The sequence below is a fragment of the Peromyscus leucopus genome, chromosome 1 (genome assembly GCF_004664715.2).
Source record: "Peromyscus leucopus breed LL Stock chromosome 1, UCI_PerLeu_2.1, whole genome shotgun sequence".
Lineage (NCBI taxonomy): Eukaryota > Metazoa > Chordata > Mammalia > Rodentia > Cricetidae > Peromyscus > Peromyscus leucopus.
Window position 1 is genome coordinate 63,290,031 of NC_051063.1, and position 19,262 is coordinate 63,309,292.

The 19,262-nt window shown below is 52.5% G+C and overlaps 3 protein-coding genes across 8 annotated transcripts in view; 2 read left to right on the plus strand and 1 right to left on the minus strand.

Moving 5' to 3' along the window:
• The window catches only part of Deaf1 (DEAF1 transcription factor), a 34,009-nt gene extending 32,022 nt beyond the window's left edge, over window positions 1-1,987 (plus strand). For all 6 annotated transcript variants that reach the window (XM_028870143.2, XM_028870151.2, XM_028870177.2 and 3 more), the window contains one exon: window positions 1,560-1,987. In XM_028870143.2, the coding sequence (XP_028725976.1) occupies window positions 1,560-1,664 (105 nt within the window). In that variant the 3' untranslated portion in view covers window positions 1,665-1,987. The remainder of the gene's footprint in view (window positions 1-1,559) is intronic.
• A 943-nt stretch (window positions 1,988-2,930) lies between these two features.
• Drd4 (dopamine receptor D4) lies at window positions 2,931-7,528 on the minus strand. Its single transcript, XM_028872320.2, has 4 exons — window positions 7,237-7,528; window positions 5,647-5,759; window positions 4,982-5,559; window positions 2,931-4,804 (listed from the first exon to the last, which is right to left on the minus strand). The coding sequence occupies exons 1-4, from the start codon at window positions 7,510-7,512 to the stop codon at window positions 4,602-4,604; spliced, it is 1,170 nt and encodes a 389-aa protein (XP_028728153.1). The 5' UTR covers window positions 7,513-7,528; the 3' UTR covers window positions 2,931-4,601.
• Window positions 7,529-17,563: 10,035 nt separating this feature from the next.
• On the plus strand, window positions 17,564-18,422 carry Sct (secretin). The gene is made up of 4 exons (XM_028872299.2): window positions 17,564-17,676; window positions 17,773-17,874; window positions 18,003-18,107; window positions 18,228-18,422. The coding sequence occupies exons 1-4, from the start codon at window positions 17,606-17,608 to the stop codon at window positions 18,337-18,339; spliced, it is 390 nt and encodes a 129-aa protein (XP_028728132.1). The 5' UTR covers window positions 17,564-17,605; the 3' UTR covers window positions 18,340-18,422.
• Window positions 18,423-19,262: the final 840 nt, after the last annotated feature.

The following is a 19,262-nucleotide window of genomic DNA, read 5'->3' on the forward strand; positions in this document are numbered from 1 at the left end:
AGTGCTGTAGAGAATCTGGAATGTCCATACAGGAAGGCTTCTCTGAAGAAGTTTTGTCAAGCTTTAGCACCTGCTTTCTTGGTCAGAGCTGAGCACTTTCAAACAATGAAGTAGTTTTTGTTGTTGTTGGGTTTTTTGTTTGTTTGTTTGTTTAGTTTTCGAGAGAAAGTTTCTCTGTGTAAAAGTTCTGACTGTCCTGGACCAGGCTGGCTGCGAACTCACTGAGATCTGCCTGCCTCTGCCTCCCAAGTGCTGGGATTAAAGTTGTACACCATCACCACCCGGCCTCAAATAATGAAGTTTGAAAGAATAGTTTATATTTGTTTGTTGTTTTTGTTTGTTTGTTTGTCTGTTTTATTCAGAATTTGAGGTTTCGAGAATCAGTCTTGCTGGGTGGTGGTGGCACATGCCTTTATTCCTTCCCAGCAATCAGGAGGCAGAGGCAGATATCTGTGAGTTCAAGGCTAGCCTGGTCTACAAAGCAAGTTCCAGGACATTCAGGACTGTTACACAGAGAAAAGAAACCCTGTCTCGATAAACCAAAAAAAAAAAAAAAAAAAAAAAAGAATCAGTCTTGGATATTTGCCCAAAGACCTGGATGGAGGCCTGCTTGTTGCTTCAGGTGGACACTGGCATGTGCCTTGGGCTTCCTCATCCATGAATGACCCCTTCACCTCACAGAAGAAAGCATCTAGAATTCCCTGGGGAGCTGGCCAGGGTCCACAGCTCCAAGGCACTCTGCCAGTTCATACCAGTTACAGATAACGGTGTCTAGTTACGGGGAACAGTGTCTAGTTATGGGGAACAGTGTCTAGTTGTGTAGTGGCTGCCAGGGTCTGGTGGCTGTCTGGGCCTGATGCACACACACAGTTTGCTCACCCACACTGCTACAGCTATGGGATTTTATTACTTGGGACAATTTTTTGTTATGAACATAAGGCAGGCCTTTCCTGAGATGACCTCTCACCTTCAGGATGTGTTTGTTTCTGCTCTCATGTGTGTGTGTGTGTGTGTGTGTGTGTGTACAGATAGTATCATCTTCACTGTTATGAATACCATGGTGGGTGGCAATATCACATATAAATTTATTTGTTTGTTTATACTGTTAGCCTAGGCTGGTCTCGAACTTGTGGCTATTCTCATGTTTCATCCTCCCATGTGCTGAGATTACAGGCATGAACCACTGTGTCCAACTTTTCATTTAATTCCTAACAGCAGCAGGGTATGGTGGCCCACACCTTTAATCTTAGCACTGGGGAGACAGAGGCAGGAGGATCTCTATGAGTTTGAGGCTAGCCTGCTCTACATGGTGAGTTCCAGGATAGCCAGAACCTAATAATAGAGAGATCCTGTCTCCAAAACAAAACAATTCTAACAACAACAAATACATGGATGCGTAAACATTCAGTCTTATTATCCTCATGTATCTGAACGTTCCCTCTGACAGCTCACAGCCACCTCATGGTGAAGTCCAGGGCCCATCCACAGGTGATATGTTGCTCTGTACCACAGTGGGTCCCTGTGGTCCTTCCTGCTAACATGGGTGTCCTACCTTCCAGGACTGGAAAGACCATCAGCATGTCTGTGGCCAGTCAACATCTGTCACTGTCCAGGCTGATGAAGTCCATGTTGAAGAAAGTGTAATAGAAAAAGTTGCTGTTTGAGCCAAGCCTCTCCCTGCTCTACTGCGAGGCCATCACAGGCTTAGGCCCTCTGATGACTATGGGGGCTGCTGAGAAGTGAGGCCGTGGGAAACTTGCCGGACAAGTTACTAACAAACAGACTCTGCCCTTTGAAAGGAACTCCTGCCAGAGACCAAGGAATGCTGGTGGGTTCAGAACGGGCCCCTGCCACAGCCCAGGGCCTCTGGCCTATTGTGGTGCTCTTTCATCCCTGGATCACGAGTGTCCCGTTACCCGTGGGGGTGCCCTACGCCACGTGTACATATCTGTTTTATCTGTTAATAAAGTTGTAAATAAAGCCCCCATCCCCGGCCTGGATGGTGCCATTACAAAGCCCGCTTTATATTCCAATGGCCAGAGGGTTTCTGCCATGTCCTGATTGTATGAGTGTGAGCTGTGCACTCCCGTGTCCTGCTGTGATGATACAGGCCTGCAGCAATCCTCTTCTTGATCTACCTTCACGGCCTTCACAGCCAAGGAAGTCTCACCCTGTCTTTCTCTAGTGGAAGTGGTTTCAGGAGAACCTTAGGCCTCTTAGCAAGGTTTTCCTCCATACCCTCTCCGCTCTGCTTGTGTCCAGGCAGTGCCATGAGCAGCTAAAGGACTCCCATGAATCTCCAGGGCATCATGTTTGATGCTCATTGAAATGTCTGGCCTATGACCAGGGCTTCTGCATGCAAAGGCCTGGTTGCCTTGTTTTTCTCCACTCTCTCTTCTCATCACCCAGGGCCATCCTAGACACCGGGAGCAGGTAAGGGAGTGGAGACCTTTGGGGGAGACTCATACTTAGTACTGGACTTGGCTGATTTGGGAATGAGACCTGGTGTTCCCTACTGACAAAGAACACTGTTAGAGAAGCATATTCTGGAAGCTTCTAATTTTTCAGAAATGCCCTCCTGAGTTAAGACCCCAACTTATAACAGGGACCTGGGGCTCCCCCGCACCATGTAGGGGATATGCAGACTTCGCTAGGGTCTAGAGGAGTGCCCTCAGGTTTAGGATGAACTTAGAGACTTACCAGTTCACCAGTTCTTACACCTACTTCTAAAACAGTTCCTGTGAGATACACACCAGCTTTACACCTTGGTGTGTGTGAGAATATCAACCCTATCCCCTGCCCTGAACCAAGAATGGTTCCCCCTCCTACCAGAAGGCCCTTTCTGCACCCAGCAGATCCCTGAGGCCCCTCAGTGTGCACTACAGGGATAGTTGAGGGTGGGACATGTATATAAATAAGGAGATCCCAATTCTCTGGGGTCCCCACCTTCTCCCCAAGGCTTATCAGTGAGCCAGGCACACCTGGAGGCCTCAGGCCTGAGGCCCTTCCCATTGAGTAAGGTCTTCATGACCACCCTGTTTATTTCTGCCGGAATCAAGCCTGGGCCTTGCCCTTCTTTCCCGGAAGTGCTTTCTGGTGGCGGAGTAGCTCTCAGCTCTAACCAGCCACCAAGGCCATGCAGAGTAGGCTGAGGCTACACAGCACAGCTCAGTTTGCACACTGACAGCTTGGCAAAGTCATCGCACCTTAACAGGAAAATGGCCAGTCACTGCTAACCACAGGACAGCCCGCAGGGGGCAGCCAGGATGTCTTCCCCCCCCCCAAGGAGTGGCACTGTGTGAAGGTCCCAGAACACCAAGATGGTTTTGAGAGGGTGACCATTCAAGAGCAGTGGAATTGATTCAATTTATTCTTTCCCTTTCCTCTAAGGAAGAAACTCAAAGGGTCTCAGGACATGGGCACTTAGGGTTCAGTTCCCCAAGCTGCATCAAGCTTCCAGTGACTTCTGCCCCACTCACATGAATTCAGCCGTACATTTTTATCTGCAGAACTTTCCAGTGGGAGTCAGCAAAGGGCAGGCGCATTTGGTATTCCAGGGTCTCGAGGGGTAAAACTTAAGGGAGCCCCAATTCCACTAATGTTAGACAGTGTGTGGACAAATATGAACCCATGACTCCGTTGACACCTCCCCGCCAGGAGCTTGCTAGTCCTGAGACATCAACAGAGGCCAGCAGGGAGCATCGAGCTGCCAGAGCCCAGTGAGGCCATAGCGCCCTCGGTCCTGGGGAATTAATTGCTCCTTACCCAACAAGGACTATTTTAACTGCTGTAGATCTCATAGCTTGTCATTTCTCAATCCTGAGAACAGAGTATGACACTTTGTGCCTGTTGCTGTTGGTGTGGAACCCCAATCTAAGAACCCCCTCAGCCGTCCTGACTTACATCTCTCCCATGACAGGAGGGGGTAGTGTTAGGGTGAGTCGTCCCTGCCGGGAGTCATCTCTTGATGGGATGGGCCCTGGCCAAAGAGCGCAGGAGCTGCTTGGGTCCCTCAAGTCCTGCCTTGAACCCTGCTGCTGGACATCCATGGGGTAAAGATGGCCTGTGTGGGCCTGAGTGGGAGGGCACCTTAGTGAAACGGGGAGATTTGGGTATCTCCTGGTGAGAGGCTGGCAGGAAGCTATGTACTCAAGAAAACTCCCAAAATGGTGCTCCTTCCCCTTCAATAACAGCAGAGCCCTCCCTGCCTAGCTCTCCAAGGAGCAAGAGCTGCCCTGGACAGGATCCAGGACCCAGCGGCCGCCCGGGAAATTTCTCTAGCTCCTTTCCCAGCTAGTCACTTGGTCACTTTACATGTTGAGGTTAAACTAAGCCAACTGAAGTTCTTCCACCTCTCCTGGGACAGAAGAGACCAGAAGCCGCCTAGAACTGAGCCGGCAACATCCTCAAAGGCAGGAGTTAGCCGGTCCCAACATCCAGGCCAAAACGCAACAAAACAAAACAAAGCCCCTCCTCTTTTCCTTGCTCCTCCCCGACCCCCAGCCTTCGTAAATGATTAGGAAATAATTAGTTTAATCAGACGAATGAGGGTCAGCGTACTCCGCACACAGGCTTGGATCTGCTTGACACCAGTGACCTTTTCAGCAGCGGAGACAGAGAGACTTGCGGAAGACCCTGCGGAACTCGGCGTTGAAGACGGTGTAGATGATGGGGTTGAGGGCACTGTTGACATAGCCTAGCCAGGTGACGGCACTGACCAGGCGAGGGGGCACGAGACAAGCCGGACACAGCGCCCGCGTGATGTGCACCACGAAGAAAGGCGTCCAACACATCAGGAAGGCCCCTGGGGGTGGGCGGCGTGAGCCTGTACTCTTGCGCTCGAGGTCCCTCACCCGGGACTCCCCACCCACCTTTCACCCTTTCCTTTCAATCTAGACCTCTCCCACCTCCCGCCTGCCTCGCGGAGCCCGGGACCCCTCCACCTGGAACCCCTCTCTACAACCCCAGGGCAGGAACCCACCGACTACCACGGGCAGGACTCTCATTGCCTTGCGCTCCCTTCCCGTGATCTTGGCGCCCCTCGTTCTGCGGGAAGGCGGCGCTGGCGCTGGCGCTTGCGGGAGCCCTGCATCGGGGAGCGGACACTCCGGGCCGCAGAGTCCCTGAGAGGGATCTGGCTCAGGCCGGCTGGAGCCGCTGGGGCTCTGCAGGAGGCTGGGTGAGGGGGGCAGACAGTCTGGGAAGAAGGGGCCCGGAGCACTGTCGGACACCGGCGGGCCGGGGCCGCTGGGTCGGCGCGGGGCGCGGCTGTGCAGCTTGGCGTGCCGGGCTGCCTCCCAGCGCCGCAGGCCGCGGAAAGTGGCCCAGTAAAGCAGTAGCATGAGCGGACAGGGCAGGAAGAAGGAGCAAACGGACGAGTAGACCACGTAGTCGCGGTCCTCCAGGCGGCACACGGCTGGATCGCGGCCGGGCACATCGTTGAGGCCGCACAGCACCGGCGCAGCCACCGCGGCGGACAGCAACCACGTGGCAGCGATGAGCAGCAGCTGGCGCTGGCCCTGACGGTTGTAGTGCAGCGGCACCGTCACAGCCACGAACCTAGAGGGTCACAGGCATGGTGAAGGCGCCGAGTTGGGCAGGTGACTGGGAGGTGGGGGTGGGAGGGGGGCCGTCTGGGATACCCACCTGTCCACGCTGATGGCGCACAGGTTGAAGATGGAGGCAGTGCATAACATGACGTCCATGGCCATGAGGGTGTCACAGAGGCGGGGGCTCAGCAGCCACACGCCACCCTGGACCTAGGCACGCAGAGGTTGCAGAAAAGAAGCACAAGACCTGATCTTTCAGCCGCTGACTTTCTGACCCCCCATTCTTGTTGGGGAGGGGGAGAGGCCATGGGTGTGTATTAGAGGGGTTTGGGGGGCATACAAGCCCAATGTGATCCTGAGACAGTGGGGGACGCTTGTGTTGGAGGAGACAGAGGGGGCAGACAGACCTGCCTCTTGACTCAGGTCTCCTTTAGATGAGAAGCTTGGGGCAGACCCAGGGGGGATCGATACCATCTGCTGGAGGGGAGGAGCCCTTAGGGGTATAGGCCTGACCCTCTGCCCACTAAACACAAATCCTACCCACCTCCAAGACTCAGCTACGAGTTATCCTGCCTGCTTCAACTGTCACTGCTGTGGGACTTTGGATGGGTCCCTTCACTTGCTGGACGGTATACACATGACAATTGTTCTGAGGACAGATGTGTTCTAAAAGTACAAAGACTTCATAGGGCTCTCTGTGAATCTGCATAGTGTGTTCTTCTTCAAGGGCAAAGGAGCATACAGCCATCTCAACCCACCCATCCCCAAATCCCTTCATACTGATTTGGGACGATTAGGAGCTTAAGAATCATCACAGTGACGTCAGTCCCTCGGGGAGGACCTGGGGTCAAGCGTGGCTGCTGGCCTCTGCCCTAGCTCCAGACTTCAGTGTCTTCCTTAGAAATCCCATGCAGCCCATCCCCCCATCCCCCAGTCCAGGCCACTATGTCCCCATTCCTGTCCTAAGCAGCTTTTCTCTGGCCAAACCTCGTACAGAGAGAAGAGTTGGCACCACAGCAGACACACCTAAGAACCAGACCTGGTCTGGGGTGACTCTGTCCCCGAGTCTCCAAAAGGTTCTGACTATCCCCCCCAGGTCTCTCTGACTACACCCTTCGCTGCTCCAAGCTCCTGGCAGTTGAGTGGCTACAGACTTTGGGTTTCTTCCACAGGATGAGCTGGCACAGGCTGGCAAGTCTGTCTGTCTGTCTGTCTCTCTCTCTCTCTCTCTCTCTCTCTGGGGTAGGGTGTCCCCAAAAGGCAATGGTCATCGGCAGAGATGTGTGTCTGCACACTTGCCTGTCGGTCTAGCTGGCTTTTGGCAGGGGTTAGGGGTACAGTATTTCTGGAGTGGGCCAGAGACTTCAATGGGAAAGACAGTATCTGAGATCCTTGGTTCCAGGGACACAAGCCCTCTCTGGGTCAGCAGATCACAGAGAATAGGAAGGGATCCAGAGAATGGTAGGGTGACCGACAGACGCAAAACTGGCGCTGGATTCTGGAAAGCGGGAGACGGTGAGCGGTTAGGAGTGAGGAGACCTGGAGTCCCTGCAAACGCCCTGGCTCAAGGTTGCTGAAGGTCCAAGCGGCCGAACCGCTCTGGGGCCGGGGGCAGGGGGAGGGAAGGAGGGGCGGAGGGGAGCGGAGCAAAGGCACCGAGATGGGGCAAGAGCTCATGGAGGCTCACCTCGGAGTAGACAAAGAGAGGCAGCACTAGTATTGCGAGGAGGAGGTCAGCGGCCGCCAGGCTCAAGATGAAGTAGTTGGTGGGTGTCTGCAGAGTGCGCTCGGAGGCCACGCTCACGCACACGAGCGAGTTCCCCGCCAACACCATGCTGATGAGCAGCACGCCCCCCACCAGCGCCGCCGCGCCCGCGCCCCCAAGCCCGGCGTCGGTCCCCAGGGACTCTGGCCCACGCCCGGCCAACAGCTCCCCGTCGTGGACGGCGTGGTCGTTCCCCATGGCGCGACAGCTGAATGCGCTCCGGCTGGGTGCTGAGCCCTGGGATTTGCAGTCAGGAGCTGCACGAGTCCCGCCCCCAGCACTCCCAGCCCCGCCCCGCCCCGGCTTGGATTTCTGCACTCTAGGAAACTGGCCGAGGAAGGAATGCTTGATTTCAACAGAGAATTGAATGAAGTGACTGGCAGAAACAGGCCCAGCAGCGGCTGGTGTTTTGTGTGATCCGGGCTAATTTGTGCTTCAAAAAACCTACGCGGAGGGCAGGTTGGCAGGACCAGACTCGCCAGAGCCAGCCAACCGGTCAGGAGACGCTTAGGACCTTTCAGGCCACCAAATGACCTGTTGGGAGCGCCTCTCCAAAAGTCTTGGAGAACATGGCGGAACCTATACTCCTGCATTGGTTCAGTGTCCTTCCAAGTAGGAAGACAGCAGTTCTGGATTCTGCAACAGGCTATGGGCGCCTCATCTCTTTCTCCGACGGTTCTGGGACTGCCCCCTTACCATTAGGTTTAGCAATACTAAATAAACTGGCACATCGAGCTCACTCTCCATCGGACACTCACACATGGACCGATGTGCAGCAACGCTTCCCTGACCCTACATTTCTTTCTAGCTCTCTTCCCAAGTCTCTGGTGTTGCCATCTCCATCAGTTACTGGACCACGGTCAAAACCGCACAAGGCCACCTCCCGGGCCCAGACTAACTTTTTCTTTTCTTTTCTTCCTTTCTCTCTCTCTCTCTCTCTCTCTCTCTCTCTCTCTCTCTCTCTCTCTTTCTTTCTTTCTTTCTTTCTTCTTTCCTTCCTTCCTTCCTTCCTTTCTTGTGTGTGTATGTGGTGCGTGTGTGTGCACGTGTGCGTGTGCGTGTGCGTGTGCGTGTGTGTGTGTGTGTGTGTGTGTGTGTGTGTGTGTGTGTTTGAGGCAGGGTTTCTCTGTGTAGCCCTGGCTGTCATAGAACTCACTCTGTAGACCAGGTTACCACCAAACTCAGAGATCCTCCAGTCACTGCTTCGGCCTCCAGAGTGCTGGAATTAGGTGGGCCACCACACCTAGTTTAGCTTTAACCCTTAACCATCCTCGGTGGGCAGCCGAGTGGTTGCCCCATTTCCCACTTTTAGGACCCACTTGACCCAACTTCCTTGCCTTTGAGATTGTGTGGACCACCAGCTACCTGTGACATCTGACAAGGAATATCTGAGTTAAGAATGCTCTCACACCGGGCTCTCTCGCTCTCTCCTCTTCCCCCAGCCACATCTGGAGGCCACACTTTTCACCCTGTGCCAGCGTTGGACTACAGGAACCTAGGCTGGAGCAGGGCAGCACAGGCAGGGATGGCAGTATAGAATCATGGCAGCGAGGCCAGTCCCTGAAAGACTGTGAATTCATGCAGTGAAAGCATCTGGGGACTGTGTTGATGAAAGGATTTTTGTGTATGGGCTTCGGAAGGCTGAGAGACATTTCCTGGAATCCTGTGACAGAAGGGCTATCCCTCAAGTGGATGTGGACTAAACACTCCCAGACTAATATACATCCCTCTGGCAGGAAGGCAGAGAGCTCCTGGGTGTGTGGCATGCTGCAGGGGGTTCTTTCAGGACAAAAGGAGCTGAATTCAACATATTCTAGGGGAATTGGGCCAGCCCTCTAAGAACACATACAGATTGCTCGTGCTGCTGGGCATCTGAGTATACCTGCCTAGAGCACCTAAATCCTTCTAATGCATCCTTGGCCGGTTGATCATAGGGGGCAGATAGACTCTCCTCCCTACTGAAGCCTTCAACAGGGGTGCTTGGTATCAGTAACACAAAAATAGGACCTGAGTCGAGCCTCAGAATGTATGATGGAAAAAAGTTGTCTTCCAGATTCTACACACGTTCTGTGGCATTTGTGTGCTCATATTCACATGTGTGCACGAATGTGCATGTGCACTTGAGGACGCACATACTAATAATATTAATAATATGAAAAAACAAACAATTTTCCCCACAACAACTTGTTAGGGTGTGGCAGCAAACTGGGGAAGCTGAGGCAGGAGAACTCTTGTGAGTTTAAGTCTAGTCTGGACTACAAAGTGAGATCCTGTCTCAAAAAACAAAACAAAAACCTGGATGTGATAGTGCACACTTGCAATCTGAGCACGGGGAAGGTGTAGCTAGGAGGATTAGCTCAACGTCATTTGTGGATACATAGCTGGTTCGAAGCTAACTTGGGCTCCCCAGGAGACCCTGTCAAAAAAAAAAAAAACTAAACTAAAAAATTTCAAATGAATTGTGTGTGTGTGCGTGCATGTGTGTGTGTGCATGGTGTGTGTGTGCATGTTGAGGCCAGAGGGTCAACATCAGATGTCTCCCTAATTGCTTTCCACCACATCTTTTGAGGAAGGGTCTTTTATTGAGCCAGGAGCTTCCTGAACAGGAGAAAATGGCTGGCCAGCAAGCTCCAGGCTCCTCCTGTCTCCACATCCCATCTAGAATTACGAATATGCCCCAGTGTCCTACAGTGTCCTGCAATGTCCTTCCAGTGTCCCTTGGTTTTTCCAGTGGGTTCTTGGGATTGAACTCAGATTCGCACACTGGGGTGACAAGCACTTGACTGACTGAGCTATCTCCCGGGGCCAGGCTGATCTCAGAGCTGTTGAATTTATGATCCTCCTGTCCTCGCTTCCTGAGTCCTGGGATGCAGATGTCTGCACCATCAGCCTCTGGTGCCGAAGACTGGACTCGGCCTTGTGTGTGCTAGGCAAGCATTCTACCAACTCAGACACATTCCTAGACCTAAGTCAGACTTAAATGTAAAACTCAAAGCTAAAAACTCTAGAAGAAAGGATGGGAGAAAACCTTTGTGACCTGGGATCAGACAAATGAGGAGGTAAGTGAGGTGAATACTGTCAAAATTAAAACCTCCTGGCCACAGGACGGAAGCCAATGTTATCAAGATATATGTCCACCAAGTATCGTGTATAGATAGCAATTACAAAACAAAGTCTTGCCCGGGTGGTGGAAATACGTGCCTTTAAATCCCAGCACTCAGGAGACAGAGGCAGGTGGATCTCTGTGAGTTTGAGGCCAGCCTGGTCTACAGAAAGTTCCAGGATAGCCAGGGCTACACAGAGAAGCCCTCTCTTGAAAAATAAAGAAGAACAAAATGAAGTCTTTATAAAACATACAGAGAACTCTCAAAATTCAACAGCAATGACCACAGAAAGAAAACTCTTTATAAAAATCCCCCTTTGAATGTAAATGCAGAAATTCTCAGCAAAGGTTGATTAAGAGCACTGGCTGTTCTTCCAGAGGACTCGGGTTCAATTCCCAGCACCCACATGGCAGTGCATAACTGTAACTCCAGTTTCAGGGGATCCAACACCATCTTCTGAAGGCACCTGTGGTGCACATACACACATGCAGGTAAAACACTCATACACATACAATAAAAATAGACAAGTCTTTAAAAAAATTCTCCGCAAAATCCCACTGCAATTTTTAAGGATTATGCACCATGACCCAGAAGGATTTTTTCCAGGACTTTAAGAACTCTATAGATGAAACACAACCAACATAGCAGCACTCCATATTAACAGAACAAAGAGAGCCCACAGGGGCTCAAGTCCCATTTCATTAATCAAACACGGACATGATGTGACCCTCGATCATCTTACCTGAATCAGAAAAAGCATTTTGCAAAAATCTACCACCCTAAACTGGGTGTGGTGGCGCACACCTTTGAGTCCAGCATCCAGGAGGCTGAGGCAGGAGGATTACAAGTCTAAGGGCAGCCTGGGCTGCAGAGGAAGACCCTGTCTCAAATCGCTAAGGGCTGGGAATGTGACTCACTGGTAAAGTACTTACCTAGCATGTCCAGTGCCCTGGCCCTGGGTCAACATGGGGGATGGAGAGGACAATGTGAAACTCATTAGGACAAGATAAATGATGGAAATAAGTGGGGAGGTGGGGGACAGGTGGGGGCTGGGAGGAGGCCTGGGATGGGGTGTCTGGGGAGATGGCTAAGTGGGTAAAGGGCTGCTGCACAAATGTGAGGAGCAGAACTTAACTCCAGAGTCCCAGAAACCGCGTAAATATGCAGTGAGTGGCTGTAACTCCAGCCATGGGAAGCAGAGACGGGGCAAGCTGTCCAGTGAGAATAGTCATATTATTGGCAAGCTCTGGTTTGACTGAAAGACCCTGCCTCAGTGAATGAGGCAGAAGGGTGATCAAGGTTAATTCCTAACACCAACCTCGGGCCTCCAACTGCAAGCACCCACATGCATACACATTCATACATGAGTTCAGACACGTCAAACATGCATATATACTTGCACACCATACACACATACACATACACATGGCCTATAATGCAACAACCCCTTGGAGTTGTAATTTATCCAGACTGGGACAGGCCGAGCCAGCAACCTGAGAGTCCCAACCATCATTATTTCATGTCGGAAGACCAAGAACAGCAGTTCAGGAGGCAGAGACAGTTGAATCTCTGAGTTTGAGGACAGCCTGGGCTACAGAGCTAGTTCCAGGACAGCCAGGGCTACACAGAGAAACCTTGTCTCAAACAAGGCAAAAAGGCAAAAAGAAAAATAAGAAAAAAGAAAAGGGTGACACCAGTGTCATCACTCTTGTCCCTAAAAAGCAGCACACTTGTGACAACCCTCACCCAGAAGACAGGTTCTGGTCAGCCTTGCATTCTGTCCTTGTGCATATGAACATGAGAAGCCTTGGGGGAAAGGCATGGATGTGGAAAACATAGGTGTGACCTTCCTGACAACCGGGCCCATGCGTTCTGTGGACTGGTGGACTTGATGTCCCAGGGCTTGGCTCCCCCTGTGCTCCAATCTGTTCTGAAGTGGACAAGAGTCCGATGTAAACCGCAGACAGAAAGCATCCCTGGGATTGCTGGCCTCAGGAAGGACACTGAGTTGGTGACTAGGGACCGTGAGGCTTCATAAGCCCATATGAGAGATGCCCATCTTTAACTGTAGGAAAGACCAGAAGCTACATTTGGTTAAGAGAATCCGTTTGAACGGCTAGTTTTCGGGTGGTGGGCAAGTTTCCAGCAGCTGTCACTGCCACCTGTGGACTTCTGCTCCACGGCTGTGTGGCCCTTGCACATCACTAGACACTGCTGGCCAGTGTGAGGTCTTTGTGCCATTCGGACCGCGGGCACTGACCGTCTCCAGTGCTGCTGAGGTGTTATAACTCCAACAGCATGGCCCAGAGCGTACTCCGCCTCAGCCTGGGCTCCCTTGCTTGGCAGCACAGAGCTTTGGCAGACCGTTCATAGGAAGTCTCCCACAAGGTGGACCCACCACTTAGCCTGTCCTCTACTTTTTCAGATGAGGTCGGATATGTAGCCCAAGCTGGTCTTGGACTTGCTGAGATCTTTTTCCTTTGTCTCTCAGGCTCTGTGTTTACAGGCATCACGTCACCACACCTGGCCACCTGGCCCTTCTTGACGGGGGCATTGAGGTGGCAGTTATTTTTCTGCATCTTTGCTCTGCCCCAGGGAGCTAATTGCTAGGAGCATCTGTGTGCCCTCCTAGGCAAGGGTCTTCAGGGAGCACAGACCTCACCTCTACTTCCCATCCTTGCAGGCCTCAGATTCCCATGCCTGCTGAGAACTGTTCTGTCATCAGCTGCTGCCAAATACCAGCTGGAAGCAGAAACATTTTGGGAAGGTGATAGTCCCTCTGGTAATCAGGCCAGCCTGTCAGGAAGATGGAAGAAAACAGCCAAGGCATCCATCCCTCTCTCCACTTCTTGCTGTTGTTCGTTTTTGTTTTGAGACAGAGTCTCTGTGTAGCCCTAGCTGAAACTCTCTACACAGACCAGGCTGGCCTTGATCTCACAGAGACTCACATGCCTGTCTCCTGAGTGCTGGGATTAAAAGCGTGTACCACCATGCCAGGCCACAGTAGGTTCCTTTTTGGGTTTGTTTGCGTGGTTGGTTGGTGTTTCAAGACAGGGTCTCTTTTTGTAGCTCTGGCTGGCCTCAGACTCACAGAGACCCTCCTGTCTCTGCCTCCCCGTCTAATGTCTCCAATCTGTTGGGATTAGAAGTATAGGCCATCATGCTCGGCTCTCAGGGTCCTTCTCAAGTGGCTCTGTCACCCTTCTCTGGCCTCAGGGTATCATGGCCCCTGCAGGTAGTCGCCATTGTCCTGCTGCCTCCCTCTGGCCTGACTGTCTTCCCGATGAGGCCCTGTGCACATCAGCATGGTGGCTGGCAGAGGGCTACCTCCTGCCTACCACCGTTCTTGTAGGTCACTGCTCGCTAACCACCTGTCTTCTTCCTTCTGCTATTTACTCAGGGATTTGATTCTAGCGTAATTTCTATGGTTCCATTGGTCAGGACTGCCAGGTGCTTTTCCCCGCTGCAGTCCTGAGTATTGAACCCTCATGACACTGGGCAAGCACTGTACCACTGAGCTGTGTCTGTGGCTCTAACACACACACACACACACACACACACACACACACACACACACACATATGTGCGTGCGCGCACACACATTTATAGCAGCTTTATTTATAGTTGCCTGAACTTGGAAACAACGCAAATGTCCTTCACTGGGTGAGTGGATAAACACACTGGTCCATTCAGACAGTGGAACATTTGCTAAGCCCTAGAAAGAATTGAGCTACTGAGCCATGAAAAGACTCAAAGGAGATGTAAATGATTATTGCCAAATGAAAGAAGCCAGTGTAGGACTGGCAAGGTGGCTCGGTGGGTAAAGGCCCTTGCTGCCAAGCGTGCCTTGAGTTTGATCCCTGGAACCCACAAGGAGGAAGGAGAAAGCCAACTCCTAAAAGCTGTCCCCTGGCTTCCATGTACCCACCCACCCTCCTACCCACCCACACAAACAAGCAAATGTAGTATTTATTTATTTATTTACTTATTTATTTTTGGTTTTTTTGAGACAGGGTTTCTCTGTGTAGCTTTGTGCCTTTCCTGGAACTCACTTGATAGTCCAGGCTGGCCTCGAACTCACAGAGATCCGCCTGGCTCTGCCTCCCGAGTGCTGGGATTAAAGGCGTGCGCCACCCCTGCCCGGCCTGCAAATGTAGTCTTTAAAATTTAGAAGCCTCTCGGCGGCGGCAGTGGCGCACGCCTTTAATCCCAGAACTCAGGAGGCAGAGCCAGGTGGATCTCTGTGAGTTCGAGGCCAGCCTGGTCTACAGAGAAAGACCCAGGACAGGCACCAAAACTACACAGAGAAACCCTGTCTCAAAACAAAACAAAACAAAACAAACAAACAAACAAAAATTTAGAAGCCATTGTGAAAAGGATGCAACCTATACTTCCAGCCCTGACACTCTGGAACAGGCACCACCACCCACATCAATGAAAAGATCAGGGGTCTGAGGGCAGAAGGAAGAGGGGTCCACAGGGAACTTTCAGGGCTATGACTCTTTTTGATATGTGGTATTGAATCCATGCTGTTTACACTGTCCAAGAATGTACAACCCCCAAAGTGGCCCCTGGTGAGAATTGCAAGCCTTGATGATACTGCTCTGTTGACCATGGTTCTCACTGGGTGGTGGTGGCAGAGGCAGATTGATCTCTGTGAGTTTGAGGCCAGCCTGGACTACAGAGCTAAGCCCGGACTATAGAACAAGTGCCAGGACGCCCAGGCAGGGCTACACAAAGAAACTGTGACAAATGAACCTCTTTGGTGCCAGAGTGTTTTGTTTACTTTCTTTGTTGGTTTGTTTTTTTGGGACAGGGTTTCTCTGTGTAACAACCCTGGCTGTCCTGGAACTTGCTTTGTAGACCAGGTTGGCCTTGAACTCAGAGATCTGCCTGCCTCTGTCTCCCAAGTGCTGGGATTAAAGGCGTGTGCCACCACTGCCCGGCAGTTTTGTTTACTTATAAGAGTTTCATCATGTAGCCCTTTGGGCTTGAAGCTTGCTTGCACTCTTCCTACTTCTGACTCCCAAAAGCTAAGGTATAAGTGTGTTACTAGTGCCCCCCCACACACACACTCTCTTTGTTGCTCTTTCTTTCCAGACAGTGTTCCTCTGTGTAGCTCTGACTCACTTTGTCCATCAGGCTGACCTCAAACTCAGAGATCTGCCTGCTTCTGTTTCCTAAGTGCTGAGATCTGGCTGCTTCCTCCCACCTTTTTTAATAGCTGGGCAGTGTCTGCACATGCCTTCAATCTCAGAACTCAGGAGGCAGAGGCAGGCAAATCTCTGAGTTCGAGGCCAGCCTAATCTACAGAGTGAGTTCCAGGACAGTCAGGGCTGCATAGAGAAACCCTGTCTGGAGAAAAAGAAGTGTGTTGTTTGTTTCTGTGTATACTTGTGTGCCTGTGGGGAGCATGATTGCAGTGCTTGTAGAGGCTAGAAGGCATCAGCTCCCCTGGAGCTGGAGTTACAGGCAGTTGAGAGCCACCCTGTGTGGGTTTGGGAATGGAACTGAGGTCCTCTGCAAGAGCAGTATGCTCTCTTAACCCCAGTTCCAATACCTCCCTCCTACTCCCCACTTCTTAACAAAAGGGGATTCTGGGTGGAGGGAGTATGTGAGGGGCATTGGGGAACTGAATGCCATGCTTTCGCTTCAGTTTTTCTGTAAACTGAAAACGTCTCTTAAAAAAAAAGTCTACTAACCGCTTTTAAAGTCTCGTGTGGAGGGCTGGGGGTGGAGAGCTCATTTAACCCAGTGCCAGCCTGGCATGTGTGAAGCCCTGAGTTCCATTCTTAGCACCGCAAAAAACCAGGCATGGTGCGGCACACCCGCATACCGGAACTCCAGAAACACTGTCAGGAAGAGCCGAAGTTCAAGGCTATCCTAAGCGATGTCACAAATTCTCCAGGCCAGCCTGGGCTGCATAAGACCTTGTCTCAAAGATTCAAAGCAAAGAACTCCAAAGCTCAAAGCCTAATCCCTCCCCTCAAAATACAAGCATAGCTGGACTTGGTGGTCTCTGATTTCAATCTCTGCTTTTGAGAGGCTAAGGCAAGAAGATTGCTGAGGGTTCCAGGCCAGCATGGGCTATATAGTGAGTTCAAAGGCAGCCTGAGCTATATACTAGGTCTCCAAAAACCAAACCAAACCAAAACATTCCCAATAACAACAACAAAACCCACAAGATTTTTACTCAAGAGCTAGTTCATAACAGTTTGCTAGGTTTGTAATTTGATTTGTTTGTTGGTTTGGTTTTTGAGACAGGATTTCTCTGTGTAGCCCTGGCTCTCCTGGATCTCGCTCTGTTCCAGGCTGGCCTCGAACTCACAGAAATCCACCTGCCTCTGTCTCCTGTAATTTGATTTTAAGGATTGTCTTTTCAGTTTGGGTTTCAGTGCTGGGTTGAACCATACTAGACAAGTGTTCTAGCACTAAGGTCCCTGACTCCAGGGATGAAGCTTTTGCAAGCCTGTTTTCATCATCCCCCACCCGTAACTCCTCCTCCCCATCCTCCTAGGACCTCTAAGGCCTGCTTTTTCCGCTTGTTCTAACCCATCTCTACCTCCTGCTTCCAACATGAATAGTCTGTTTTCTCCCATCCAAAAATGCAACCTCGGGGGACTAAGAGGATTCCCATCTTTGCTTTGGGTGCTGGGCTGCCCTTTCCGACAGTACTCTGCATCCGTTCCCCGCCAGCCCTGGCTTCTCCAGGATCTAGGACTCTGGTCTCCTTTACCTGTCAGTCGTCCACTGGCCCCTCCTAGGCTTCTCAAGACACCCACAGCCCCTTCCTTCCCAAGAAGAGTGCTCCAGGGTCTTGGTCTAGGCTGGGCGCCAGTATGAACTGAGGCTCGAGAGGCCTCACAGTGCTATTCCCTCCGCCTGTCCTGAACTGCCAAACCCTGTTCGCTGCCCCTGGTCCCAGATGGAGGTGTCCAGTTCGCTACCTAGTAGCTACTCCCCCCCTGCCCAGCAGGCTGAGGGGCGCCAACGCGGCGGTGGGGACGGGAGGTGGCCGGACGACAGCTGGGGGGGCGGCCCTGACCTTCCCGCAATCGATGGGGCGCGGCCGGCCGCGCGGAGCCAGGGCGGTGCTGGAGCCCCCCGCCTGCCGCCGGGGCAGCTATAAAGCAGGGGCGCGGGGCTCAGGCTGCAGTTGCAGCGCTCAGCACACACGGAGCCCGACCATGCCCACCCCGCCGCTACTGCTGCTGCTGCTGCTGCTCGCTGGCTCAACCGCACTCCCTGCGCCCCCGAGGTGAGCTGGGTCAAGGGGGGGGATCCACTACACCACGGCCACGCCCACAGGCCCACACGGTCGTACTCTGACCCTCCTCGCCCCGCCCCTCCCCAGGATCCCAAGACACTCAGACGGGACGTTCACCAGCGAGCTCAGTCGCCTGCAGGACAGCGCCAGGCTGCAGCGCCTGCTGCAGGGTCTTGTGGGGAAGCGCAGGTGAGCAGGTGTAGGTGGAACTCTCCAGACTTGCTGGTATGGGACAGGCCTGGTATGGTCCCCTATCAGCAGCCCGCTGCATCCCAGTACTACCACTAATTCTAATTTGGGTTGGGGGTGGGGGGCAGTGAGCAGGACACAGAAAATATCCCAGAGAAGAGCCTGACCCGGTCCAAGCCCTCAGAGGACCAGCTCTGCTTGCTGTGGTCGAATACTCAGGCCCTAGAGAACTGGTGAGCACTCCATCCTCAGCCGGCCTCCTAGGCTACCCTTCCTGTTCCCTAGCCATGTGGGTACACACATGCATTCTGATGGTCAGTCCTAGTCCCCTAACCACCTATCTCCCCCCACAGGCTGCTCCCCAGGCTTCCCCTGGATGGGTCCTGGTCTCCCTGGCTGCCTCCTGGACCAAAGCCTGCTGTCGATGTTTCAGAGTGGACTGAAGCAACCAGGCAGCCCCGATGAGGGAGGAAGGGGAGTCTCCAGGAGCTGGCTGGAGCTAGGGTTTGGTTGTCCTTGGTATCAATAAAGAAGGAATTTAGACCTTAGTCTTTTAGCTTGTGGTGTGTGATGTCTGAAAAAAAAAAAAAAATAAGATAGCCCTTGCTCAGTAAGCCTGGCAGGTGTGGACAGGTCCATCCGCCCTCATTCAATGGCTAGGACCACACCCAGTTGCTCTTTGAACCTGGGAGGTCAGCTAGGATATTTCTTCCTTATCTCTGGCATCAACTGGACTCCTCTTTTCCTAGTTGACCGCGCCCTGCCCCCCCCCCCCAGTGTCCCAGCCTGCCCTGTGGTCCACTTAGCAACATTTCCAGGGATCAGAGATCCCAGCCCTTGTCCAGCCATGTGGTCAGGGTACATGGAATGGTGGGGAGGCACAGGCATGCATGGAAAGACCAGCGTACAGCCTGGCTCTACATGTCTGTGTGGTCTTGGCACAACCCTGAAGCCTGGACAGTGATGTCATCTCCCAGTAGACAGCTGTGGGACCACTGGAAGGGTCATGAGACAAAGTGTTCAGTCCTGACAGAGGTCTGGAGCCTCAGGAAGGTTCCCAGGCATCCAGAGTAGCCCTGTAGAGGCCCAGAGTAGTGAGGGCCCTTTCAACACAGCACCGCTCACCACCTTCCTGGCTCTACCTAGAGGCCTCTCCCCAGCTCTGAGGGCTTGTAGGGGAGAGGGGAGGAAGCCAGAAAGGCTGGAGCAGGTCTAATGGAGCCCTGGGCTGTGTGTTCACCAGGATTCCTGTCTTCCATCAGATACTGCCCCCCCCCCCAACACCAGCTCCCAGCTAAGGCAGGAAGGCTTCATTTGCATCCTATTACCAAGTCCCTGCCAGGCCTGGCCAGGCCCTACCCTGGGGGAACTGCTGTATTTCCCAGACA

Excerpts from the sequence above, each read along its gene's own strand:
- Drd4 (XM_028872320.2), bottom strand. The coding sequence starts at position 7,512 with ATGGGGAACGACCACGCCGTCCACGACGGGGAGCTGTTGGCCGGGCGT. Across the intron at positions 5,560-5,646 it reads TGCGCCATCAGCGTGGACAG|GTTCGTGGCTGTGACGGTGC; the intron begins GTGGGTATCCCA and ends GTGACCCTCTAG. Across the intron at positions 4,805-4,981 it reads AGTCCTGCCCGTGGTAGTCG|GGGCCTTCCTGATGTGTTGG; the intron begins GTGGGTTCCTGC and ends GCCCACCCCCAG.
- Sct (XM_028872299.2), top strand. The coding sequence starts at position 17,606 with ATGCCCACCCCGCCGCTACTGCTGCTGCTGCTGCTGCTCGCTGGCTCA. Across the intron at positions 17,677-17,772 it reads GCACTCCCTGCGCCCCCGAG|GATCCCAAGACACTCAGACG; the intron begins GTGAGCTGGGTC and ends GCCCCTCCCCAG. Across the intron at positions 17,875-18,002 it reads GGTCTTGTGGGGAAGCGCAG|TGAGCAGGACACAGAAAATA; the intron begins GTGAGCAGGTGT and ends GGTGGGGGGCAG.